A 27730-nucleotide genomic window follows, 5' to 3' on the forward strand; every position below is an offset into this window, starting at 1 on the left:
TTAAGGACCTCCAGCACCCAGGGCATGCCCTTTTCTCACTGTTAACATCAGGTAGGAGGTACAGAAGCCTGAAGGCACACACTCAGTGATTCAGGAACAGCTTCTTCCCCTCTGCCATCCGATTCCTAAATGGACATTGAATCTTTGGATACTATTTCACTTTTTTAAAATATACAGTATTTCTATTTTTGTACGATTTTTTAATCTATTCAATATATGTAATTGATTTACTTGTTTATTATTTTTATTTTTTTCTCTGTTAGATTTGTATTGCATTGAACTGCTGCTGCTAAGTTAACAAATTCAATGTCAAATGCCAGTGATAATAAATCTGACTCTGACTGGACTTTTCAAAAATCTGAAAGTAGAGGGGAAAGGCTGATCCTGAATCCCTGAGTGTGGTCTTCAGGCTCTTGTACCCCTTCCCTTATGGCAGTAATGTGAAGAGGGCACGTCCTGGGTGGGGAAGGTTCTTAGTGATGTATCTCACCGTGAAGTACCAGTACATCTTATTGAAGATGTTTTCGATGTTAGGGCATATTGTGCTCAGTTTGGAGCTGGTTGAGTCTACAGTTTGTAGCCTCTTGTGATAAAGCCAGGCTGTGATGCAACCAATCAGAATGCATATCTACAGGAATTTATCACTTTGTTTACTAAGTCCCCTCAAACTCATAATGAAGTCAAGCCACTGGCATGCCACCTTTGAGATTGCATCAATGTATTGGGCTCAGAGGACCTGTGATGTTTTGGTGTTTGGGAACTTGAAACTGCTTTTCAAGTTTTCTGTAGTTTCCTCAGACTAGTTTGTAACATCTCTAGATAGAAGAGGCTGGAGGGTAAAGAATTGATAATCCTTTTCAATGGACTATGTTGATGCAACCTGGGAAAGTAGACATTTGCACAATCCTAGATCAGTTTGTGATAAATACAGCAGGCGGTGAAAAAGGCGAATGGTATGCTGGCATTTATAGCAAGAGGATTCGAGGAGGAGCAGGGAGGTACTACTGCAGTTGTACAAGGCCTTGGTGAGACCACACCTGGAGTATTGTGTGCAGTTTTGGTCCCCTAATCTGAGGAAAGACATCCTTGCCATAGAGGGAGTACAAAGAAGGTTCACCAGATTGATTCCTGGGATGGCAGGACTTTCATATGAAGAAAGACTGGATGAACTGGGCTTGTACTCGTTGGAATTTAGAAGATTGAGGGGGGATCTGATTGAAACGTATAAGATCCTAAAGGGATTGGACAGGCTAGATGCAGGAAGATTGTTCCAGATGTTGGGGAAGTCCAGAACCAGGGGTCACGGTTTGAGGATAAAGGCGAAGCCTTTTAGGACTGAGATTAGGAAAAACTTCTTCACACAGAGAGTGGTGAATCTGTGGAATTCTCTGCCACAGGAAACAGTTGAGGCCAGTTCATTGGCTATATTTAAGAGGGAGTTAGATATGGCCCTTGTGGCTAGGGGGATCACAGGGTATGGAGGGAAGGCTGGGGCGGGGTTCTGAGTTGGATGATCAGCCATGATCATAATAAATGGCGGTGCAGGCTCGAAGGGCCGAATGGCCTACTCCACCTATTTTCTATGTTTCTATGTATTAATTAAAGGCTTATACTATATGGCTGGGAGTTCTCAAGTAAAACTTTTAATGACAGTTTTAACTGATGCATATTTACCATCAATATTTATCATTTGAATTTATTAGCCCTTTGTATGTTGAAATTTCAGTTACTGTAAAAAAAAAATGATATGTGATCTTTCTGTTTGGAAAAGAGAACATTGGAGAAACTTGCTGGCTGAACCAACCACTTAGAGTGATGCATTTACTACACGGGTATGGCAATCTACAGTTGCAATATACTCAGTAGCTACTTTTAGATACCTTCTGTACATCTCATTAATGCAAATATCTAATCAGCCAATCTTGTGGCACCAACTCAATGCATAAAAGCATGGCCAAGAGGTTTGGTTGTTGATCAGACCAAACATCAGAATGGGGAAGAAATGTGATCAAAGTGACTTTAACCATTGAATGATTGTTTGTGCCAGATGGGGAGGGTTGAGTATCTCAGAAACTGCAGATCTTCTGGGATTTTCCTCTGACCTCTCTCATTAACAAGGCATTTTTACACACAAGTCTCCGGTGTTTATGGAGGATGGTGCGAGACACAACAAACATCCACTGATTGGCAGTTCTGTGGGTGAAAATGCCATGTTAATGAGAGAGAGGTCAGAGGAGAATGGCCAAACTAGTTCAAGCTGACATGAAGGTGACAGTAACCCAAATAATCACACGTTACAACAGAAGGGCATCTCTGTATGAACAAAGCATTGAACCTTGAGATGGGTAGCAGCGGCTGAAGACCACAAACATACTGTATCAGGTACAGGAGCTGCCCAGTAAAGTGGCCCCTGAATGTATTTCATGGTGTGATTTCAGAAAAAGATTGCAAGTGTTCTCTTCTGTTACAGCTGTTTATCATTAGTAAGAATTACAAGGTGCTATAACTGAAAAGTTTGTCTAAGCACTTAGAAGGAGCAGATTGCAAAAAAAAATGTTCAGAAGAAGGCAATGCTTTGTTTTAAGCTAACTTATTTCCCTAATGTGAAAACTAGGAATGTTCCATGAGATTCTTGAAGGTACAGAAAGCATTTTATGGAGGCTTGGTGTGTCTGCTTACCAACCTGATGTACAAATGTTTTTCTTTTGCAGTCAATAGTTGATCAAGACCCAAGCTTTACATTTGTGATTAACTACATTATATTCTACAGTTTTTGAATAACTATTGTAAAATGACAAGCATGCAATAACTCAGTTTTTTTTTTACTTTTGCGGCATATGATTTGTTTCTTTTCAATTGTAGCCGTGAAATGGAGAGACCATGGACTAAATATATGTAAATATACTGGCAAGATGGGAACAGCCTCTTCACTAGTGGGTCCAAATGAAGTAATTGAAGATACTGATGGTGGTGGAGAAGCGTGTGAGATCCCAGTGGAAGTCAAGCCCAAGGCCAAGCTGCTGCGTAGCTCATTTAGACGGGGACCACGTGTAATTGGCGCAAGCTTTAAGTCAACAGCTTCTGTTGACTTTGAATATGCTGCAGAATATGAGCGACTCAAGAAGGAGTATGATATCTTTCGTGTCAGTAAAAATAACGAAATTACCTCCATGCAAAAAAGGGAAAGCAAGCTTGACAAGGAAAACAAAAGGCTGAGGGCAGAGCTTCAGGTAAGAAATTGATGTTGTGAGGTAATATATGCTGAACTTGAGATCTGAGAAATCAAGTGCAATTGTTTTACCTGGTTGTAAAGGTCCTGCCTAAAATGGACTTCAAGCAGTTTGAGCAACACACACAAGGTGCTGGAGGAAAAGAGTAAACAGTCGATTTTTTGGGCTGAGACCCTTCATCAGCAGTCCTGATAAAGGGTCTCGGCCCGAAACATCAAATGTTTACTCTTTCCCATAGATGGTGCCTGGCCTGCTGAGTTCCTCCAGCAGTTTGTGTGTGTTGCTTGGATTTCTAGCATCTGCAGATTTTATTGATTCTAAAGGAAATTACAGTCACAGAAACATTACAAGTGCACAGATATACAAATATACAAATTTTAGAAGAGAAAGACTTTTTAAAAAAAAGTTACCACAAACAGTCTAACGGAGGGCGGGGGGGGGGTCACACTTTCCTGGTTATTGGTTGATTACAGAGCTGAATGGCCTCATATAACCTCATATTGCACTCTTTGGAAATTAATTAATTAAGGCATCCGTTAGTCTTGTGAGACCATGGATCTGCGCCTGGAAAGTCTTCACTCTCCAGGGCGCAGGCCTGGGCAAGGTTGTATGGAAGACTAGCAGTTGCCCATGCTGCAAGTCTCCCCTCTCCACGACACCAACGTTGTCCAAGGGAAGGGCATTAAGACCCATACAGCTTGACACCAGTGGCGTCGCAGAGCAATGTGTGATTAAGTGCCTTGCTCAAGGACACAACACGTTGCCTCGGCTGGGGTTCAAACTCACGACCTTCAGGTCGCTAGTCCAATGCCTTAACCACTTGGCCACGTGCCCACACTCTCTTTGGAAAGGACTCTATCTCATGGGATATATGACCATTTGGAGAGCCATTGTTTAATTGGGGACAATCGGCATGGATTTGTGCAGGGTAAATCTTGTCTTACTAACTTTATTTGAATTTTTTGTGCAGATCATGAAGGTAATTGATAAAGGTAGAACTGTGGATTTTGTCTACAGGGATTTTAGTAAAGTATTTGACAAGGTCCCACATGGTAGGCTTATCTGCAAGATCTGAACCTGACAGTTTGGATCTCAAATTGGTGTGCCGATAGAAGATGGAGATCAGTGGCCAATGGAACTAATCTTGGCTAGAACAGTGGTGGCCTGCAGGGATCCATACTTAGACTTCCGCTGTTCATGATACATTAAGTAAATATATTATATGTATGTGTGTCTGTGTGTCTATATATTATCAGATGTAAAGGGATAGTGCACAGTTAATAGCTGGACCCTTGATGTATGGGGAGATTTTGGGGTCCAGGTCCACAGCTTCCTAAAAGTGACTACACAAGTTGATGGGGTAATAAAGGCGCGCTTGTCTTTGTTAGTTGAGGTAATGAACTCAAGAGTCAGGAAGTTATGTTGTAGTTTTATAAAACACTTGGCCGGCTGGTGGCGTAGTGGCATCAGCGCCAGACTTTGGAGCGAAGGCTCCCAAGTTCGAATCCAGCCAGCTCCCCAGGCATGCCTTTCATCCGTGCTGGTTTGAGCATTGAGCTAGTGACTCAACCTCATAAAAAAGAAATTGCCTGCTACAGAAACATTAACAGCAAAAAGTTGATGGTCTATGCTCTGTCATGAATTTAAAAGGCAATTTCCTTTTTTAAAACTCTGGTTAGACTGACTCTGGAGTTTTGCAGTCATTTCAGGTTGCCCCTTTATGGAGGAAAGATGTGGAGGCTTTGGAGAGGATGCAGAGGAGGTTTACCAAGATGCTGCCTGGATTAGTGGATGTTTGCTAGAAGAACTTGGGTTGTATTATCGGCAGAGACTGAGAGGCATAGATAGCCAACCAGTATCTTTCACCCAGGGTGGAAATGGCTAATACTAGAGGACATGCATTTAAAGTGAGAGGGGGGTAAGTTTAATGGAGATGTATGGGGCAGTGTTTTTTTTTTACACACAGTAGTCGGCGCCTGGAAGGAAAATACTATCTGCTGAAACTGGAGGGATGTGAACTTGTGTAGGCAGAAGGAACTGATTTAGTTAGGCCTTTAATTACTGTGTAGTTTGGCAAAAACGTGGTCAAATGGGCTTGCACCTGTACTGCATTGTGATTACATTCTATGTTCCTTCTTCATTACCAGATTGTTCTGGAACTTGCTTCTCAAAAGCGGATTGGGAGCAGCTTCACTTGCAGCAGTTCAAGGTGTAAGGGCAATATACATGGCAGTGATGCTCAGGAGGAAGCAAGTCAAAAGGGCCGGTAAATGAGGGGCAGCAGATATATGGGGTTGCCATCAAATTCTCCAGCACATCAATTTCTTTTGCAGATGTTTGCCATTCCTTCGTTGTTGCAGTCAAAAAGTTGTAAATCCTTGTGGAAGCACCTTCACCATGACATAATCCTTGGGTCAACAATGCAGCTTCTCATCAATATCTCAGATGAAATTACAGGCACAGCCATGAATATTTCATTTTCTCAATGCAGTCCATTATCTGATGCTAGAGTTTCTTGATAATTTTACAGGATGGGAGCTTTACTGATAAGCCCATCTGTAATTACTTTTGGGGGGGGATTGTATGGGGCAAGTTAATGTGATGAGGATATTGACAGTTATTTCATTTATAGAATTAGTTTACCGAAGGTTTGAATACCCGTAAGATTGAGACAGGCATTCATCTCTTGTTTGCCTACACTGACATGTGACCCAGTACATGTGTTCATGAATGCGTTTTATCAATTTTATCTTCATTTCAAATGTCCGAAGTTTTTTTTAAATTATAGGAGCTATTGCTTCTAACATGAGATATTTCATTAAGTAAGTAAATTAGCTCTAATTGTAGCAAACCATAAACATAGGATTCGGCAGATGCTGGAGGTTTCAGAGTAACACGCACAATGCTGGAGGAATTCAGCAGCAACAATGGAAAGGAATAAACATTTATTGTTGCAAGCTTGTTGCAGATGGAGTTAAGGTACTCAACAAAGTGGTCCCCCTAATCTACGTTGGTGTTATGCGGAAAGGTTCAGGACTGGAAAGAAGCGAGGAGAAGCCAGAATAAGAAGGTAGGAGTGGGAGGGGAAGGAGTACCAACTAGAGGTGATAGGTGAAGCTGGGTGGGTGGAGGAGGAGCTTGAATTGAGAAGCTGGAAGTTGGGTGGAAAAAGTGAAGGGCTGAAGAATAAGGAATCAGATAGGAATGGACAGAAGACCATGGGAAAAAGAGAAAATAGGGGCACCAGAGGGAGGTGATAGGCAGATGAGAAAAGAGGAGGTAAGAGGGGAGCCAGAGTGGGGAATGGAAGAAGAGGGAAGGTGGTGCGGGGGGGTGGGGGCGGGAGAAATTACTAAATGTTAGAAAAATTGATGTTCATTCCATCAGGTTGGAGGCTACTACTCCAGGGGAATATGAGATGTTGCTTCTTCAACCTGAGATTGGCCTCATTGACCGACATGTCGGAATGGGGATTGGAATTAAAATGATTGGCCACTGGCAAATTCTGCTTGTTGCAGGTGGAGTGAAGGTGCTCGACAAAGTGGTCCCACAGTCTATGTCGGTGAAGGTTTCTTGATCTGGCTGGTAAGGTAGAAAGAAACAAATTCCCCTTATCTGTTTCAAAATTTTATTTATTAATATTTACTAGAGCAGCGGTCCCCAACCACCAGGCTGTGGACCGGGACCGGGCTGCAAAGCATGTGCTACTGGGCCGCGATGAAACGATACGATTTGGCGATATGAAACGATATGAGTCAGCTGCACCTTTCCTCATTCCCTGTCACGCCCACTGTTGAGCTTGAACACACGTGAGGTCATTACTCACGTGAGGTCATCAGTCAGTCATTAACCTGCAACTTGTCGTCATCGTGGCTATCCCTCGGTCAAGGATGATGGTCTTCGTTTTGAAGTGGCCCACAGAGCGAAGACACCTGTGCGTGTATTTGTTTAACGTGTACTTGATGTTGCACTCCAAGAAGCACACGATACTTCACAAATCAACCAACTGATTCCAATGGCATGGAAACCACGACGACTGGAGCTGATGGATTTGTTGCAGCCTTCATCCGCCTTCACAGCCGCTGAGTTCGAAGTAACTTCGTCCGCCTGTTCCACCGTTGAGGCCTTGGTTGGATTGTTCTTTGTCAGGGACCTCACACTTGACCTTACCACCATAGGTGACCCTACCAGGAGCATAGCTCCAGACGGCATCGCTCTTGGGATCACAGGACCACACAAGCTTCTCCACCACGACAAGGTGACAATACACGGAGAAGACCTTCAACTACTTGATGAGTAAAAAACAAACGTCGCTTGAGAGTTTCTTTGGAAGAGATGATAGGGGACATAAAAGCCTAACGATGATGATAGCGCAGAGACAGCTGAGGCCGAGACTGCAAACAAAAAAGAAAGCTTCCTTCAACAGAAAATACGACGAGTCATACATAAAATATGGCTCTATTGCGACCAGTGACTCGCACGCTCCAAGCCCCCTGTGTGTGATATGTGGAGACAAGCTGTCTAATGAGGCAATGAAGCCCTCAAAACTGCTTCGGCACCTTGAGTCCAAGTACCCTGCACTTAAAGACAAACCCCTTGACTTTTTTGAACGGAAAAAATGTGAGCAAGCGAGACAGAAGCAAGTGCTGATTAGATTAGATTATGAGGACACTCAGTCCTCGTTTATTGTCATTTAGAAATGCATGCATTAAGAAATGATACAATGTTCCTCCGGTGATATCACAAAAAAAAAGGACAAACCAAAGACTAACACTGACAAGACCACATAATTATAACATATAGTTACAGCAGTGCAAAGGAATACCATAATTTGATAAAGAGCAGACCACGGGCATGGTAAAAAAAAGTCTCAAAATTCTGATCGACTCCCGATAGTCCCGATAGCAGGCGGCAAAAGGGAGAAACTCTCCCTGCCATAAACCTCCAGGCGCCGACAACTGCCAATGCATTGGAAGCACCCGACCACAGCCGACTCTGAGTCCATCCGAAAACTTTGAGCCTCCGACACCAAGCACTGAGCACCATCTCTGCCGAGCGCTTCGACCCCACCCCGGTCGCCGAGCAGCAAGCAAAGCCGAGGACTCAGGGCCTTCCCCTCTGGAGATTCTGGATCACTCAGTAGCAGCGGCAGCGAAGAAGGCATTTCAGAAGTTTCTCCAGATGTTCCTCTGTACTCTCACGTTTGTCTCCATCATATCAGGATTGTGCACGGCACCCTACTTGACAGACAACAGATGTCATTCACTGTGGCGGCCGCTGCGAGCTGTGTCACGCTGCCACCTTCTCCTCCTCTCCACAAAGAAAGCTTTTGGGGTGTTAGCTTCCATAAGTCAAGGAATAGAGTTTAAGAGTCACGATGTAATGATGCAGCTCTATAAAACTCTGGTTAGGCCACACTTGGAGTACTGTGTCCAGTTCTGGTCGCCTCACTATAGGAAGGATGTGGAAGCATTGGAAAGGGTACACAGGAGATTTACCAGGATGCTGCCTGGTTTAGAGCGTATGCATTATGATCAGAGATTAAGGGAGCTAGAGCTTTACTCTTTGGAGAGAAGGAGGATGAGAGGAGACATGATAGAGGTGTACAAGATATTAAGAGGAATAGATAGAGTGGATAGCCAGCACCTCTTCCCCAGGGCACCACTGCTCAATACAAGAGGACATGGCTTTAAGGTAAGGGGTGGGAAGTTCAAGGGGGATATTAGAGGAAGGTTTTTTACTCAGAGAGTGGTTGGTGCGTGGAATACACTGCCTGAGTCACTGGTGGAGACAAATACACTAGTGAAGTTTAAGAGACTACTACACAGGTCTATGGAGGAATTTAAAGTGGGTGGTTATATGGGAGCAACACACATCAAAGTTGCTGGTGAACGCAGCAGGCCAGGCAGCATCTGTAGGAAGAGGTACAGTCGACGTTTCAGGCCGAGACCCTTCGTCAGGACTAACTGAAGGAAGATTGAGTAAGGGATTTGAAAGTTGGAGGGGGAGGGGGAGATCCAAAATGATAGGAGAAGACAGGAGGGGGAGGGATAGAGCCAAGAGCTGGACAGGTGATAGGCAAAAGGGGATACGAGGGGATCATGGGACAGGAGGTCTGGGAAGAAAGACAAGGGGGGGGGGACCCAGAGGATGGGCAAGAGGTATATTCAGAGGGACAGAGGGAGAAAAAGGAGAGTGAGAGAAAGAATGTGTGTATAAAAATAAGTAACAGATGGGGTACGAGGGGGAGGTGGGGCCTTAGTGGAAGTTAGAGAAGTCGATGTTCATGCCATCAGGTTGGAGGCTACCCAGACGGAATATAAGGTGTTGTTCCTCCAACCTGAGTGTGGCTTCACCTTTACAGTAGAGGAGGCCGTGGATAGACATGTCAGAATGGGAATGGGATGTGGAATTAAAATGTGTGGCCACTGGGAGATCCTGCTTTCTCTGGCAGACAGAGCGTAGATGTTCAGCAAAGCGGTCTCCCAGTCTGCGTCGGGTCTCGCCAATATATAAAAGGCCACATCGGGAGCACCGGACGCAGTATATCACCCCAGTCGACTCACAGGTGAAGTGTTGCCTCACCTGGAAGGACTGTTTGGGGCCCTGAATGGTGGTAAGGGAGGAAGTGTAAGGGCATGTGTAGCACTTGTTCCGCTTACACGGATAAGTGCCAGGAGGTAGATCAGTGGGGAGGGATGGGGGGGGACGAATGGACAAGGGAGTTGTGTAGGGAGTGATCCCTGCGGAATGCGGGGGGTGGGAGGGAAAGATGTGCTTAGTGGTGGGATCCCGTTGGAGGTGGCGGAAGTTACGGAGAATAATATGTTGGACCCAGAGGCTGGTGGGATGGTAGGTGAGGACCAGGGGAACCCTATTCCTAGTGGGGTGGCAGGAGGATGGAGTGAGAGCAGATGTACGTGAAATGGGGGAGATGCGTTTAAGAGCAGAGTTGATAGTGGAGGAAGTTTAAAAAAGGAAGACATCTCCCTCGTCCTAGAATGAAAAGCCTCATCCTGAGAGCAGATGCGGCGGAGATGGAGGAATTGCGAGAAGGGGATGGCATTTTTGCAAGAGACAGGGTGAGAAGAGGAATAGTCCAGATAGCTGTGAGAGTCAGCAGGCTTATAGTAGACATCAGTGGATAAGCTGTCTCCAGAGACAGAGACAGAAAGATCTGGAAAGGGGAGGGAGGTGTCAGAAATGGACCAGGTAAACTTGAGGGCAGGGTGAAAGTTGGAGGCAAAGTTAATAAAGTCAACGAGCTCAGCATGCGTGCAAGAAGCAGCGCCAATGCAGTCGTCGATGTAGCGAAGGAAAAGTAGGGGACAGATACCAGAATAGGCATGGAACATAGATTGTTCCACAAACCCAACAAAAAGGCAGGCATAGCTAGGACCCATACGGGTGCCCATAGCTACACCTTTAGTTTGGAGGAAGTGGGAGGAGCCAAAGGAGAAATTATTAAGAGTAAGGATTAATTCCGCTAGACGGAGCAGAGTGGTGGTGGAGGGGAACTGATTAGGTCTGGAATCCAAAAAGAAGCGTCGAGCTTTGAGACCTTCCTGATGGGGGATGGAAGTATATAAGGACTGGACATTCATGGTGAAAATAAAGCGGTGGGGCCCAGGGAACTTAAAATCATCGAAAAGTTTAAGAGCGTGAGAAGTGTCACGAACATAGGTCGGAAGGGATTGAACAAGGGGTGATAAAACTGTGTTGAGGTATGCAGAAACGAGTTTGGTGGGGCAGGAGCAAACTGAGACAATAGGTCTGCCAGGACAGGCAGGTTTGTGGATCTTGGGTAGAAGGTAGAAACGGGAAGTGCGAGGTGTGGGAACTATAAGCTTGGTAGCAGTGGATGGGAGATCCCCTGAGCGGATAAAGTCGGTGATGGTGTGGGAGATAATGGCCTGGTGCTCCTTAGTGGGGTCACGATCGAGGGGTAGATAAGAGGAGGTATCCGCGAGTTGTTGCTGTGCCTCGGCAAGGTAGAGGTCAGTACGCCAGACTACAACAGCACCCCCCTTATCAGCGGGTTTAATAATAAGGTTAGGATTAGTGCGGAGGGAGTGGAGAGCAGAGTGTTCCGAAGGAGTGAGGTTGGAATGGGGACAAGGTGCGGTAAAGTCGAGACAGTTAATGTCCCGTCGGCATTAGCGATAAAGAGATCCAGAGCAGGCAGAAGACCAGAGCGGGGTGTCCATGAAGAAGAGGAGGGTTGAAGACGGGAGAAGGGGTCATCGGTGGGGGTGGAAGAGTCCTTGCCGAAGAAGTAGGCTCGGAAACGGAGACGGCGGAAGAAAAGTTCCACATCGTGGCGAACACGGAACTCGCTGAGGTGTGGGCGAAGGGGGACAAAGGTGAGGCCCTTACTGAGGACCGAGCGTTCTGCCTCAGACAGTTGAAGGTCGGAGGGGATGGTAAGGACCTGGCACGAATGAGAGCTGGGATCAGAGGGGGGAGGGGGGAGGCTGGGGGTATCAATGGAGAGGGGAGGGTTGGGGTGAGAGGAAGATGGAGCCTCTGAGGGCCCAGGAGTTGACGGTGGGATCTGAGGAAGACGGGGCTGCGGAGTGGTGGTGGGGGAAGGGGAGACGGGAGTCACAATAGCAGCACCTGAAGACCCGGCCTGGAGTTCAAGGCTGGCGTCACAGTTGGTGGTTGCGCAATCGCTGTGAAGGTGTCCATGGTCGTTGCTGGAGTCCGGTTTTGAATATGCCCTGAGGTGTTGGAGCCGGCGAGATCAGTGGCAGGGGCCGCAACCTGAAGTTCATGCCTGCTAGCGTCGGGGCCGGCAGGCTCTGGAGTCCGTAGATGTAGGATCTTGCGATCTTTGCCTAACATGACAAAGTCAAAAAAACGGCGATTGCAGGCGTGAATCCGACGGAGGATGAAATAACGGGTAGGACCATTACAGATGGCGAAGAAAGTGTCCCGAAGGTGTGGGAGGGTCTGGGATAAGGACACCAAGTACCTCCTCATGGCGGAGAGAGTCGCCTTCAGAGCTTGACGGGAGAAGCGGCGAGAGGCAGAGTCAATAAAATGTGAGTACCTGGGATCCTCAGAAGGTCCAAATTGAGAGGCTTGGAAACGAATCCTAAAGCCAACTGGAGTAAGTTGGCGACGGAGGCACGTTCCAAGAAAGGATATATGGCTGTGATAGCGAGTCTGAGTCAAAGTGTGGTCGAAAAGTTGAAGAGCCGAAGAAATCACAGATGGGGAGCAGTGAGAGATGGTTTCACTGAACTCCCGTCGAAGAGAGGATCTAAACTTCTTCGGTGTAGGCATCACCGGAAGAGGCTTCGCAGTAGTGAATTTAAACGCAAACAATAGGAATTCTGCAGATGCTGGAAATTCAAGCAACACACATAAAAGTTGCTGGTGAACGCAGCAAGCCAGGCAGCATCTGTAGGAAGAGGTACAGTCGACGTTTCAGGCCGAGACCCTTCGTCAGGGCTAACTGAAGGAAGAGTGAGTAAGGGATTTGAAAGTTGGAGGGGGAGGGGGAGATCCAAAATGATAGGAGAAGACAGGAGGGGGAGGGATAGAGCCAAGAGCTGGACAGGTGATAGGCAAAAGGGGATACGAGAGGATCATGGGACAGGAGGTCCGGGAAGAAAGACAAGGGGGGGGGGAACCCAGAGGATGGGCAAGGGGTATATTCAGAGGGACAGAGGGAGAAAAAGGAGAGTGAGAGAAAGAATGTGTGTATAAAAATAAGTAACAGATGGGGTATGAGGGGGAGGTGGGGCCTTAGCGGAAGTTAGAGAAGTCGATGTTCATGCCATCAGGTTGGAGGCTACCCAGACGGAATATAAGGTGTTGTTCCTCCAACCTGAGTGTGGCTTCATCTTTACAGTAGAGGAGGCCGTGGATAGACATGTCAGAATGGGAATGGGATGTGGAATTAAAATGTGTGGCCACTGGGAGATCCTGCTTTCTCTGGTGGACAGAGCGTAGATGTTCAGCAAAGCGGTCTCCCAGTCTGCGTCGGGTCTCGCCAATATATAAAAGGCCATATTGGGAGCACCGGTCACAGTATATCACCCCAGCCGACTCACAGGTGAAGTGTTGCCTCACCTGGAAGGACTGTTTGGGGCCCTGAATGGTGGTAAGGGAGGAAGTGTAAGGGCATATGAAAGTGTAAGGTTATATGGGAGGCAGGGTTTGAGGGTTGGTGCAACATGTGGGCTGAAGGGCCTGTACTGTGCTGTACTATTCCATGTTCTATGTTAAATGCTGCTGCTCTGAGAGTGTCATATTTAGTGGCTAGCCGTATTGCTAAGGCTAAGAAGCCTTTCACTGTTGGTGAAGAATTGATTCTGCCTGCTGTCAAGGACATGTGCCGTGAACCACTGGGAGAAGCTGCAGCTAACAAGATGGCATAGGTTTCTCTTTCAGCTACCAGTTTCAAGGAGAATCGATGACATAGTGGAGGACATCGAAGCACAGCTGTTGGAATGGCTTAACGAGTCTGGTTTCACTACCCGAGTCAAAGAGGTTGCTCCTGAATGCTAGTCTACACACTGTCACACACAGGGAAATGCTGGCTAGCCGAAAAATGTCACCTGATCTTTAACAGCTTATTGAGTGACGTTGTTAAGTTATCAATCACATCAAAGCAAAAGCCCTTAACTCACGTCTGTTTGAGCAGCTTTGCGAGGAAATGGATGCAGAGCACAAACGCCTTCTCTTACACACTGAAGTCAGATGGCTATCAAGGGGGAGAGCCCTGGCCAGGGTTTGAGTTAAGAGAGCAGCTACAGAAATTTCTTTCAAGAAAAAAGTCACCACTGGCAGCACACTTCAGTGACGAGAAGAGAAGAGCAAAACTTGCTTATCTGTGTGACATCTTCAACCTGCTCAATGAACTCAATTTCTCACTTCAGGGGAGAATGACAACTGTCTTCAAGTTGGCAGATAAAGTGGTTTCACAGCCAAAGTGGAACTGTGGGGACGGCAAATGAACAGGGGCATATTTGACATGTTCCCAACATTAGCTGGGATTTTGGGAGAGACTGAGGCTGCATCGTCCTTCTCACAACTGGTGCACAATCACCTATCTTCGCTGTTGACAGAATTCGAGCGTTACTTCCCGACTGCAAATGTCCCAAGACGTGCAAAGGAATGGGTCCGTGACTCATTTGTGAATGTCCCTGCTGAATCATCCATGTCAGCGCGGGAAGAAGGTCAACTCCTGGAGCCTGCAAATGATGGTGAGCTGAAAAGTATGTTTGACATAACATCTCTTCCAGCATTCTGGATCAAAGTCAAGGCTGAATATTCCTGAGATAGCCCTGAAAGCACTGAAACCATTGCTTCCATTTCCAACATCATATCACTGCGAAGTAGAGTTTTCTGCAATGAATGCAACGAAATGCGGAATAGACTGGACATAAGGAACCCCCTTATAATTGACTTATCAGTATATTCATGCGAGGAAAATATGTGCTGTGCGTTTAATATTAAATTCGTTAGATAAACCCTTTTAGAAAGGAAATTGAGTGTTTTAGCCACTGATAAATGACTTATAGTTGACTTATCACCTATATTCTGGTTGTGATTAACACCCCCCCGCCGCCCCGGTTGGCCGGTCTGCAAGAATATTGTCAATATTAAACCCGTACACCGTGCAAAAAAGCTTGGGGACCCTGGACTAGAGCAGGCATTAAAATATGTATTTAGATGTGCACAACTCCCCTCACTGCAGCACACCTCCCATTCTCCTGATCCACGGTCAGTCCACGATCCAACCCATTGGTAAACTTCACCCCAGCCCACCTACTGCTCCACCTTTATACCCATTCCGCTGTTTAAAATGCTGCAGTAAGTTGCCCAATACATTAGCACCAGCTCAAAGCACTGAACCGGAATCAATCACCACATCTTCATCCCGCGAGTCCCACCTCTGTTCAAGTGACCTCCTGTTCTCACAGTGGCATTGTATTCCTTGGTCACCGTATTGTATTCCCACAGTCGTAATCAAAGCTTCTGCACCCAATGCCACGGTAGTTAAGGCATTTGACTAGCGCAAAGATGAGCCCTTTAAAATACATTCCACCTTTCGAATGTTGCAATCCTGTTATATTCAGCTTGCAGGCTTTAGTGCTATCCCCAGGAATGCCCTATTGTATTACAAGCAAATCACTAAACTACAAAAATGGCGATAGTAACACCCCAGCCTCCTAGTGCTCTGAAGGGCCATCAACTCCTTCCTGGTATGTAATTGTGGCACATGTGCCATCTTTCCCTGCAAGCAGGTGATCCAGTGCCATCCTGTTCTGCAGGGCAAATGTTCCAGTCACCACCACTTCCACTGACTGTTTAGTCAGCGCATTCTTCGTCTGCTGTCGCCCTGAAGCCATTTTAGTAGCTAATCTCTTTATTGCAGTTGCCATGGATACCATTTCCCAGTCAACCTAGCTGTTCTAGGCAGAGAAAGCTATCATCCAAACCTTTCTTCCTCTGTGATGTATCTCTTTTGGCACCCTGTCCTGTAAGCTGGATGTTTAGCTTGGTCATTGATATGATACATATACGGCGTAACAACTGCCACTAATGGGATATGTTATCTCCCACCAGATAATTGTGTGTGTTAGCATTGTACAGCCTGAACCAGCATTCTTAACCTTTCCTTACTGGGTGGCAAATTACATTCATTGTGGGGACCGTTGGGTTTTACTGGTTGTACCACCCTTTAAAGAACTGATTACCTTTCACTGTCCCAGTTACAAAGTTCTTTGGCGGAAAATAAATGCACACCATCCAAAACTATTCTGACAGCTGTATAGGTCTTCAGTTTAACATGGAGAGAATACTGAAGTAAGCTTCATTTCAAATGTCCCAGGTCATTTGTGACAATAGTGAGTGTACTCATTCAAAAGTGATGGATGATGCTCACAGTGGAATGCTGGCCTTTGATCAGCAGGAGGCTCAAAGTGTCCTCCTGCTGCAATGGGTACTGAAGTACTTGATGTAGACTCTGTTTTCAGTCCTACCCCAAAATATATCCAGATGTGTCACTAGGGTGATCCAATTTAATTTTGAGAGTGAGCCAATTTAATACTTTCATCTATTTTTCTCCAGTCCTGATGAAGGGTCTTGGCCCGAAACGTCGACTGTACCTCTTCCTAGAGATGCTGCCTGGCCTGCTGCGTTCACCAGCAACTTTGATGTGTGTTGTTTTATGGATAATGTTGTTGTGTTAGGTGATGGTGCCAGGCTATCTCTCATAATATTATGTTCTCTGCCAGGTCCTCTGCTCCAAAAAAACACAAGCCCAGCTTGTCTAGTTTCTCCTTTAAACTAATATTTTGATCCAATTGTAATGTGGAGAAACTTAATAGTTTGCAAAGCCCATATGCATAGTTTGCTTGCTGGTTTTGGTCACTTCCACATGATCATGTTAATTTAAGTATCGCTGAAGATGCAGCAGGCGGCACGTTGAGGGATGGTGATTAAAAACAGATTTCACCATTTTCTCTCTCACTCCTTTCCCCAGCCACTGAAGGATTTTATATATTGTAATAGGATAAGTGGATTTCTTGATGAATTTCCATTCACAGATTGGATGCTAATCATCGTTTGTCTTGTGTGGCTCTTCAGAACATTTAATAAACTTGCTGAGCCATCAGTTGTTTCTTATTAAAAATGCTCATGATATTTTGTTTCCAGGCACTCCAGAAAACCTACCAGAAGATGCTTCGAGAGAAGGAAAGTGCACTTGAGGCAAAATACCAGGCTATGGAGAGAGCTGCGACCTTTGAACATGATAGGGATAAAGTAAAAAGGCAATTTAAGGTAAATGCAAAGAAGACATTGTGGAATTTTTCCTTAGTTGCTTACAGCTGATATTGCATTGTCTTGCGTTTTCCTCCCCATACTCAGTTACGTTCTTTAATTTCTACTCTGTAGTCTTAAAGGAATATTTTAGAAATTCAAAAAAAAATTACTGGGGAGTGGGTGGGGTATTTGTACTAATAGCACATTTGAGTTCTTTTATGGGCTCAAAATTTGCCTCGGAGACTGGAGCACAAAAATCCAGATGTTAAGCCATGGTCTTTTTTGCCCTCTCCTTGATATAAAAAGCCCAGTAGTTGTATTTTGAAGAAGTACAGGTAATTTCTCCCAGTGATCTGGGATCAATATTTATCTGAAATATATTACCTGCTCATTATTACATTGCTTTTTATGGAGTTTGAATACAAAGCAGTGATATAACTCCAGTGACTGCACTTCAAATTACCTCATTGAGCTGAAGCATTTTGCTAGGATATAAGCATAAAATGCATTTATTTTATTTTTCATCTTGTTTAGAGATACAGTGCAGGACAGACCCTTTAGACCCAAATAGCCACTCAGCAACTCACCTATTTAACTGTAGCCTAATCACTGAACCTACTAACTGGTCCGTCTTGAGACACCCAGTAGAAACTGGAGCCGCTGGAGGAAACCCGTGCAGTCAAGGGAGGAATCTACAAAAAACGTGTTGCTGACAGCGCCAGAAATGAACTCTGAACTCGGCAACAGCTGAGCTATAATAGTCACACTGTGCTATCGTGGCACCTGTATACTCTTCAATATATAGTAATTTGTAGGTTATATGTTCCAGTGTTGTGAGTATAAACACAATCAATTTTGAAGATGTTGGAAACCTTGAGCAACACATGCACTGCTGAAGGAACTCAGCAGATCAGGCAGCATTTATGGAGAGGAATAACCAAATGATGTTTTGGGCTGAGACCCTTCGTCAGGATTGGAAAGGAAGGGGGACGAAGTCAGAATATGAAGGTGGGGGAAGAGTACGGAGTACAAGATAAAGTGAGGGGGAAAGTGGGTGGATGAGGGAGAGGGGAAATGAATTGGGAAGCTGAGATGTGATGAGTGGAAAAAGTAAAAGGCTGAAGAAGGAATATGATAGCAGAGGACAGTGATCCATGGAAGAAAGAGGAGGAGGAAGGACACCAGAAGGATATGATAGGCAGGTGCGAAGAAGTAAGAGAGGAGTGGAATGGGGAATGGAAAAAGAGGAAGGTGGAGAAATCACTGGAAATGAGAGAAATTGATGTTTATGCCATCAGATTGGAGGCTGCTCAGATGTAATATAAGATGTTGCTCCTCCTCATCGTGACATTTGATGAGGCCATGGACCAACATGTCAGGATGGGAAAGGGAAGTCTTATTGAAATGGGTGGCTACCGGGAAATCCTGCCTTTTGTGGTGGACCGAGTGAAGATGCTTGAGGAATCGGTCACTGTTGTAGGTATGTCATGCCTAGGCAACCAGCCACAGCCAGGTTTCAGTGTGTTCTGATAGTAGTTGATCAACATAATATATGGACTGTTCATGAACAGTCCATGAACACCACCTTACTATTTTTGTTCTTTCTGTACTTTTTAGAAATATTTCTTACTGTATCTAGGAATTTTTATATTGTACTGTACTGCTGCCTTAAAGCAACAAATTTCATGACATATATGTCATGCACTAACAGGGATATTGACCATTGGGTACACGGTACATGTTTGAATTCCTTACTTGGAAGATCAATCATGATTTACAATAGAGGTGTTAAACGTCAATAGAAACTACAAGCTAACAACACCTCCCTCCCCTTTCTTGATCTTTCTGTCTGTATCTCTGGAGACAGCTTATCTACCGATGTCTTCTATAAGCCTACGGACTAATTTCCAGCATCTGCAGAATTCCTGTCCTGGCCTGCTGCGTTCACCAACAACTTTGATGTGTGTTGGTTGGACTCTCACAGCTGCTTGGACTATTCCTCTTCCCACCCTGTATCTTGCAAAAATGCCACCTCCTTCTCGCAATTCCATCGTCTCTGCCGCATCTGGTCTCAGGATGAGGCTTTTCATTCCAGGACGAAGGAGATGTCCTCCTTTTTTAAAGAAAAGGGCTTCCCTTCCTCTACCATTAAGTCTACTCTCAAATGCATCTCTCTCCCATTTCACGCACATCTGCTTTCATCCCATCCTCCTGCCACCCCATGAGGGATAGTGTTCCCCTTGTCCTCACCTACCACCCCACCAGCCTCCGGGTCCAACACATAATTCACCTCCAATGAGATCCCACCACCAAGCACATCTTTCCCTCCCCCATCCCTTTCTGCTTTCTGCAGGGATCGCTCCCTACGCGACTCCCATGTCCATTCATCCCCCCATCCCTTCCCACCGATCTCTCTCCCGGCACTTATCCTTGTAAGCGGAACAAGTGCTACACATGCCCTTACACTTCCTCCCTCACCACCATTCAGAGTCCCGGACAGTCCTTCCAGGTGAGGCGACACTTCACCTGTGAGTCGGCTGGGGTGATATACTGTGTCCGGTGCTCCCGATGTGGCCTTCTATTTATTGATGAGACCCGACGCTGACTGGGAGATTGTTTCACTGAATACCTACGCCCTGTCCGCCAGAGAAAGCAGGATCTCCCAGTGGCCACACATTTTAATTCCACGTCCCATTCCCATTCTGACATGTCAATCCATGGCCTCCTCTACTGTAAAGATGAAGCCACACTCAGGTTGGAGGAACAACACCTTATATTCCGTCTGGGTAGCCTCCAGCGTGATGGCATGAACATTGACTTCTCTAACTTCTGTTAATGCCCCTCCTCCCCTTCTTACCCCATCCATTATTTATTTTTATTCCCCCCTTTTTTTTTCTCTCTCTCTGTCTCTGTCCCTCTCACAACCACTCCTTGCTCTTCCTCTGGGCTCCCCTCCCCCTTTCTTTCTCCCTAGGCCTCCTGTCCCATGATCCTCCCCCTTCTCCAACTCTGTATCCCTTTTGCCAATCAACTTACCAGCTCTTAGCTTTTTCCCTCCCCCTCCTGTCTTCTCCTGTCATTTTGGATCTCTCCCTCCCCCTTTCAAATCTCTTACTAGCTGTTCCTTCAGTTAGTCCTGATGAAGGGTTTCGGCCTGAAACGTCGACTGTACCTCTTCCTAGAGATGCTGCCTGGCCTGCTGCGTTCCATCACTATTTTGTGTGTGTTGCTTGAATTTCCAGCATCTGCAGATTTTCTCGTGTTTGAGCTAACAACCCCATGATACTTTGACATTAGTGTAACTATCTTTTCATAGGTGTGTGTGTTTTGCATCCTCTTGTTACATTCTTATCTCTTCTGCAAATGAAATGACTGCAGCCTCCTCCTGCTGTGCAAAGGGAAGCTATGCTCTTCAAAGATATTTCTTGCCTGGGCTGTTTGCAATATATAACCTTGTGTTGACATTCTGGTGTCCTTGCCTTGCCACAACTTCCACAGTAATAAACCTGATTCTAATTCTGAATTCTGCTTCCTTCTCTACACGAGTTGTTTGACCTGAATATTACCAGCAGTTTGTTTTTATTTCACATGTTTCAAATGTCTGGCATTTCTTCATCTTGTCACTGAGGCACCTGTTGGGTGTGAAAAGTTGCAATGAAAGTAAGGAACAATAAACCAGTTGTTTAACAACAGCGGGGGGGAAAATACTGTAATCTATTAAGTAACAGGGCATAGGAAGATAACAGGGTTGGAGAGAGTCAACATGGGAGGAAAATGGCAGCATCTCTAGGAAGAGGTACAGTTGGCATTTCGGGCCGAGACCCTTCATCAGGACTAACTGAAGGAAGAGTTAGTAAGAGATTTGAAAATGGGAGGGGGAGGGGGAGATCCAAAATGATAGGAGAAGACAGGAGGGGGAGGGATGGAGCCAAGAACTGGACAGGTGATTGGCAAAGGGGATATGAGAGGATCATGGGACAGGAGGCCCAGGGAGAAAGACAAGGGTGGGTGGGACCCAGAAGATGGGCAAGAAGTATAGTCAGAGGGACAGAGGGAGAAAAAGGAGAATGAGAGAAAGAATGTGTGTATAAAAATAAATAACAGATGGGGTACGAGGGGGAGGTGGGGCCTAGCGGAAGTTAGAGAAGTCAATGTTCATGCCATCAGGTTGGAGGCTACCCAGATGGAATATAAGGTGTTGTTCCTCCAACCTGAGTGTGGCTTCATCTTTACAGTAGAGGATGCCATGGATAGACATGTCAGAATGGGAATGGGACGTGGAATTAAAATGTGTGGCCACTGGGAGATCCTGCTTTCTCTAGCGGACAGAGCATAGGTGTTCAGCAAAGCGGTCTCCCAGTCTGCGTCGGGTCTCGCCAATATATAGAAGGCCACATCGGGAGCACCGGATGCAGTATATCATGCCAGCCGACTCTCAGATGAAGTGTCGCCTCACCTGGAAGGACTGTTTGGGGCCCTGAATGGTGGTAAGGGAGGAAGTGTAAGGGCATGTGTAGCACTTGTTCCGTTTACATGGATAAGTGCCAGGAGGGAGATCAATGGGGACGAATGGACAAGGGAGTCGCGTAGGGAGTGATCCCTGCGGAAAGCCGGGGGGGGGGGAGTGGAGGGAAAGATGTGCTTAGTGGTGGGATCTCGTTGGAGGTGGCAGAAGTTATGGAGAATAATATGTTGGACCCGGAGGCTGGTGGGGTGGTAGGTGAGGACCAGGGGAACCCTATTCCTAGTGGGGTGGTGGGAGGATGGAGTGAGAGCAGATGTGAGTGAAATAGGGGAGATGCGTTTGAGAGCAGAGTTGATGGTGGAGGAAGGGAAGCCCCTTTCTTTAAAAAAGGACATCTCCCTCGTCCTAGAATGAAAAGCCTCATCCTGAGAGCAGATGAGGCGGAGACGGAGGAATTGCGAGAAGGAGATGGTATTTTTGCAGGAGACAGGGCGAGAAGAAGAATAGTCCAGATAGCTGTGAGAGTCAGTAGGCTTATAGTAGACATCAGTGGATAAGCTGTCTCCTGAGACAGAGACAGAAAGATCTAGAAAGGGGAGGGAGGTGTTGGAAATGGACCAGGTAAACTTGAGGGCAGGGTGAAAGTTAGAGGCAAAGTTAATAAGGTCAACGAGCTCAGCATGCGTGCAGGAAGCAGCGCCAATGCAGTCGTCGATGTAGCGAAGGAAAAGTGGGGGACGGATACCAGAATAGGCACGGAACATAGATTGTTCCACAAAGCCAACAAAAAGGCAGACATAGCTAGGACCCAACCTGATGGCATGAACATCGACTTCTCTAACTTCTGCTAATGCCCCACCTCCCCCTCGTACCCCATCCGTTATTTATTTTTATACACACATTCTTTCTCTCACTCTCCTTTTTCGCCCTCTGTCCCTCTGACTATACCCCTTGCCCATTCTCTGGGCTTTCCCCCCCTCTCCGCCTTTTCTTTCTTCCCGGACCTCCTGTCCCATGATCCTCTCATATCCCTTTTGCCAATCACCTGTCCAGCTCTTGGCTCCATCCCTCCCCCTCCTGTCTTCTCCTATCATTTTGGATCTCCCCCTCCCCCTCCCACTTTCAAATCTCTTACTAACTCTTCCTTCAGTTAGTCCTGACAAAGGGTCTCGGCCTGAAATGTGGACTGTACCTCTTCCTAGAGATTCTGCCTGGCCTGCTGCGTTCACCAGCAACTTTGATGTGTGTTGCTTGAATTTCCAGCATCTGCAGAATTCCTGTTGTATGGGAGGAAAATAATCTTTGACAGAACAGTTGGACCTTTTTGAGGTTGTACTTCGAGTTCAAAATTGATGTAGAATATTTGGATTTCTAGAAGGGCTTTAATAAGGGGATGATTAAAAGTAGTGTGTTATTGAGAGTAATCTACCTGCGTGAATTGATTACAGGTACAAAGTGTGTAGGAATAAAAAGCTTGTGTTGGAAGGCTGTGATCATCGGGTGCCACAGGGATTGTTACTGGACCTCATCTGTTGCCAATCTGTGTGAGTGAATTGGATAATGGGATTAAATCTTGATGCAATTTACTACTACGGAGAGTGTTTGCTGTAAAATGGATGCAGGAGTTTCAAGGGACAAGGACAGACTGAGTGAATGGGATAGGACAGAGTAGGTGGAATATAGTGTAAGAAAATGTCAGGGGGTGTTCACTTTGGTAGAAGAAATGGAAAGGTAAGATGCTTGTGAAGTGGTGAGAAATAGAAAGATGTCAGTGTTTGGAAAGATCCTGGTTGACATGAATCATTCAAAGTTGAAGTATAGGTTCAGTAATTAGGAAGGTAGATAGTGCCTTTATTGCATGAAGATAAGACTACAAAAGATATCTTACCACAGTGATGCAGTGCCCTGGTAAGATCATATCTGGAATACTGTCTTCAGGTCTCCCTTCCTAAAGAAAGATGCTTGTGATTGGGTTAATGAAATGAAGTTTTGTCAGATTGTATCCAGGGTTCGTGGATTGGTGATGAAGAAGAGATAAACAGGTGAAGTCTGTACTCTGGAGAGTTGAGAAGAATGAGAGGTGGCTTCTTTTAAATGTCCAGAATTCTTCTTTAGTTTGTGAGGAAAGGCATGGAGTTGATAATTCCTCTGGCTGGACTGTCTAATATCAACATCACATTCTCGAGATAAGTAGTCAGACATGCAAGACAGAGATGCAAGAAATTTATTGAGAGGGTAGTGAATTTTGTGTTTTTTCACCCTGTGGACACTGTTATGAAGTTGCTAGATTTTGAGACATTAAGGCAACAGAAAAATTTGTGTTAGTGCAGGAAAACGACAAGTTTAAAAAAAAATCGGCCATAGAGAGATGCACCATAAAATTGGCCCTTTGGCCCATCAAGTCAATACTGACCATTGACCAGCATGTTCTCGAATGATGGGCAGGGATTACCTGCAAAATGGGCTTCTCGTGCTTTTCTTTATTTCTCATGCCCACTTAATATATGATATAGTATAGTACTGTTTTATTCATTCGCTACAATTACTTAAAGACGGGATTAAAACAGAAGATGCTGAAAATAATCAGCAGTTCTAGTCTCATCTGTGCAAAAGGAAAAAGCATGTCAGCATCAGAATCTAGCTTATCACTGACATAGGTCATGAAATTTGTTGTTATGTGCTAGAAGTAGCGTGCAATAGATGAAAAATGCTATAATTTACAATAAGAAATATGTAAAAATACAACATAAAGAAAGCAAGATAGTGAGGTACTGGTCATGGAAAGGGGAAGAAGCTGTTCCTGAAATGTTGAGAGTTTGTACTTGGGCTCCTGCAATACCTCCCTGATGGCAGTAATGAGCAGGTGGCCTGTTCTGGATGTTGAGGGTCTACAATGATAGATGCCACGTTCTGAAAGATTTCCTCAATGGTAGGGAGGCTGATGTCTAAGTTGGAGCTGCTTGAGTTTACAACTTGCTGCAGCCTTTTTTGATTTTGTGCATTGTAGCCTTCATGTCCTGTAGCGATGCAGCCAGTCAGAATACTGTCCACAGTACACCCATAGTGATGCAGCCAGTCAGAATACTGTCCACAGTACGTCCACAGTGATACAGAAAGTCAGAAAACTGTCCACTGTACATCCATAGTGATGCAGGCTGTGAGAATACTTTCCATAGTACATTCATAGTGATGGAGCCAGTCAGAATACTGTCCACAGTACATCCATAGTGATGCAGGCTGTGAGAATACTTTCCATAGTACATTCATAGTGATGGAGCCAGTCAGAATACTGTCCACAGTACGTCCATAGTGATGGAATCAGTCAGAATACTTTCCACAGTACATCCATATTATTGCAACGAGTAAGAGTACTTACCACAGTGTATCCATGGTGATGCAGCCAGTCAGAATACTGTCCACAGTCCATCCATAGTGATGAAGCAGCCAGAATATTGACCACAGTACATCCATATTGATGCAGCCTGTCAAAATACTTTCGGCAGTACGTTCATAGTAATGCAGGCAGTCAGAATACACTCCACAGTATATCCAGAGTGATGCACCCAGTCAGAATAATGTCCATAGTGATGCAGCCAGCCAGAATACTGTCCACAGTACGTCCATAGTGATAGAACTAGTCAGAATACTTTGCACACTACGTCCATAGTGATGGAACTAGTCAGAATACTTACCACAGTGTATCCAGAGTGATGCAGCCAGTCAGAATACTTTTCACAGTTCGTCCATAGTGATGGAAGCAGTCAGAATATTGACCACAGTACATCCATATTGATGCAGCCTGTCAGAATACTTTCGGCAGTACGTTCATAGCAATGCAGGCAGTCAGAATACTGCCCACAGTATATCCAGAGTGATGCACCCAGTCAGACTACTTTCCACATTACATCCATATTGATGCAGCCAGTCAGAATACTGTCCACAGAATATCCATATTGATGCATCCAGTCAGAATAATGTCCATAGTGATACAGAAAGTCAGAAAACTGTCCGCAGTACATCCATAGTGATGGAACTAGTCAGAATACTTTGCACACTTACCACAGTACATCCATATTGTCGCAGCCCGTCAGAGTACTTTCCACAGTGTATCCAGAGGGTTGCAGGCAGTCAGAATCAACACACATCAAAGTTGCTGGTGAACGCAGCAGGCCAGGCAGCATCTGTAGGAAGAGGTGCAGTCGACGTTTCAGGCCGAGACCCTTCGTCAGGACTAACTGAAGGAAGAGTGAGTAAGGGATTTGAAAGTTGGAGGGGGAGATCCAAAATGATAGGAGAAGACAGGTGGGGGAGGGATAGATCCAAGAGCTGGACAGGTGATAGGCAAAAGGGGATACAAGAGGATCATGGGACAGGAGGTCCGGGAAGAAAGACAAGGAGGGGGGGGACCCAGAGGATGGGCAAGAGGTATATTCAGAGGGACAGAGGGAGAAAAAGGAGAGTGAGAGAAAGAATGTGTGCATAAAAATAAGTAACAGATGGGGTACGAGGGGGAGGCGGGGCCCAGCGGAAGTTAGAGAAGTCGATGTTCATGCCATCAGGCTGGAGGCTACCCAGACGGAATATAAGATGTTGTTCCTCCAACCCGAGTGTGGCTTCGTCTCCACAGTAGAGGAGGCCGTGGATAGACATGTCAGAATGGGAATGGGATGTGGAATTAAAATGTGTGGCCACTGGGAGATCCTGCCCTCTCCGGCAGACAGAGCGTAGATGTTCAGCAAAGCGGTCTCCTAGTCTGCGTCGGGTCTCGCCAATATATAAAAGGCCACATCGGGATCACCGGACGCAGTATATCACCCCAGTTGACTCACAGGTGAAGTGTTGCCTCACCTGGAAGGACTGTTTGGGGCCCTGAATGGTGGTAAGGGAGGAAGTGTAAGGGCATGTGTAGCACTTGTTCCGCTTACACGGATAAGTGCCAGGAGGGAGATCAGTGGGGAGGGATGGGGGGGACGAATGGATAAGGGACAAGCGATGCAACCAGTCAGAATACTGTCCACAATACATCCATAGTGATGCAGCCTGTCAGAAGACTTTACACAGTACGTGCACTGTGATTTACCCAGTCAGAATACTGTCCACAGTACGTCCACAGTGATTTAACCAGTCAGAATACTGTCCACACTACGTCCATAGTGATGGAATCAGTCAGAATACTTTCCACAGTACATCCATATTGTTGCAACGAGTCAGAGTACTTTCCACAGTGTATCCATGGTGATGCAGCCAGTCAGAATACTGTCCACAGTACGTCCACAGTGATTTAGCCAGTCAGAATACTTTCCACATTACGTCCATAGTGATGCAGCCAGTCAGAATACTGTCCACAGTACCTACAGAGCGATGCAGGCAGTCAATATACTTTCCACAGTACGTCCACAGTGATACAGAAAGTCAGAAAACTGTCCACTGTACATCCATAGTGATGCAGGCTGTGAGAATACTTTCCATAGTACATTCATAGTGATGGAGCCAGTCAGAATACTGTCCACTGTACGTCCACAGTGATGCAGCCAGTCCGAATACTTTTCACAGTACATCCATAGTGATGCAGGCAGTCAGAATATTTTCCACAGTACATCCTTCGTGATGCAGCTTGTCAGAATATTTTCCACAGTACGTCCACAGTGATGCAGCCAGTCAGAATACTGTCCACACTACGTCCATAGTGATGGAATCAGTCAGAATACTTTCCACAGTAACTCCATATTGATGCAGCCAGTCAGAATACTGTCTACAGTACGTCCATTGTGATGCAGTCTGTCAGTGTACATTCCACAGTATATTCATCGTGATGCAGCCAGCCAGAATACTTTCCACAGTACGTCTATAGTGATGGAACCAGTCAGAGTACTTTTGGCTGTGCGTCCATAGTGATGCAGCCAGCCAGAATACTTTGCACACTACGTCCATACTGATGGAACTAGTCAGAATACTGTCCACACTACGTCCATAGTGATGGAATCAGTCAGAATACTTTCCACAGTACATCTATATTGTTGCAATGAGTCAGAGTACTTTCCACGGTGTATCCATGGTGATGCAGCCAGTCAGAATACTGTCCGCAGTACGTCCATAGTGATGCAGCCAGTCAGAATACTTTCCACAGTACGTCTATAGTGATAGAACTAGTCAGAATACTTTGCATACTACGTCCATAGTGATGGAACTAGTCAGAATACTGACCACAATACTTCCATAGTGATGCAGCCAGTCAGAAGACTTTACACAG

At 45.6% G+C, this 27730-nt stretch overlaps 1 protein-coding gene across 3 annotated transcripts in view; it reads left to right on the forward strand.

Moving 5' to 3' along the window:
* nphp3 (nephronophthisis 3) overlaps positions 1-27730 on the forward strand; it is a 157289-nt gene that overhangs the window by 10883 nt on the left and 118676 nt on the right. For all 3 annotated transcript variants that reach the window (XM_072283766.1, XM_072283764.1, XM_072283765.1), the window contains exons 2-3: positions 2863-3230; positions 16908-17033. In XM_072283766.1, the coding sequence (XP_072139867.1) occupies positions 2913-3230; positions 16908-17033 (444 nt within the window). In that variant the 5' untranslated portion in view covers positions 2863-2912. The remainder of the gene's footprint in view (positions 1-2862; positions 3231-16907; positions 17034-27730) is intronic.

Source organism: Mobula birostris, chromosome 19 (genome assembly GCF_030028105.1).
Source record: "Mobula birostris isolate sMobBir1 chromosome 19, sMobBir1.hap1, whole genome shotgun sequence".
Classification (NCBI taxonomy): domain Eukaryota; kingdom Metazoa; phylum Chordata; class Chondrichthyes; order Myliobatiformes; family Myliobatidae; genus Mobula; species Mobula birostris.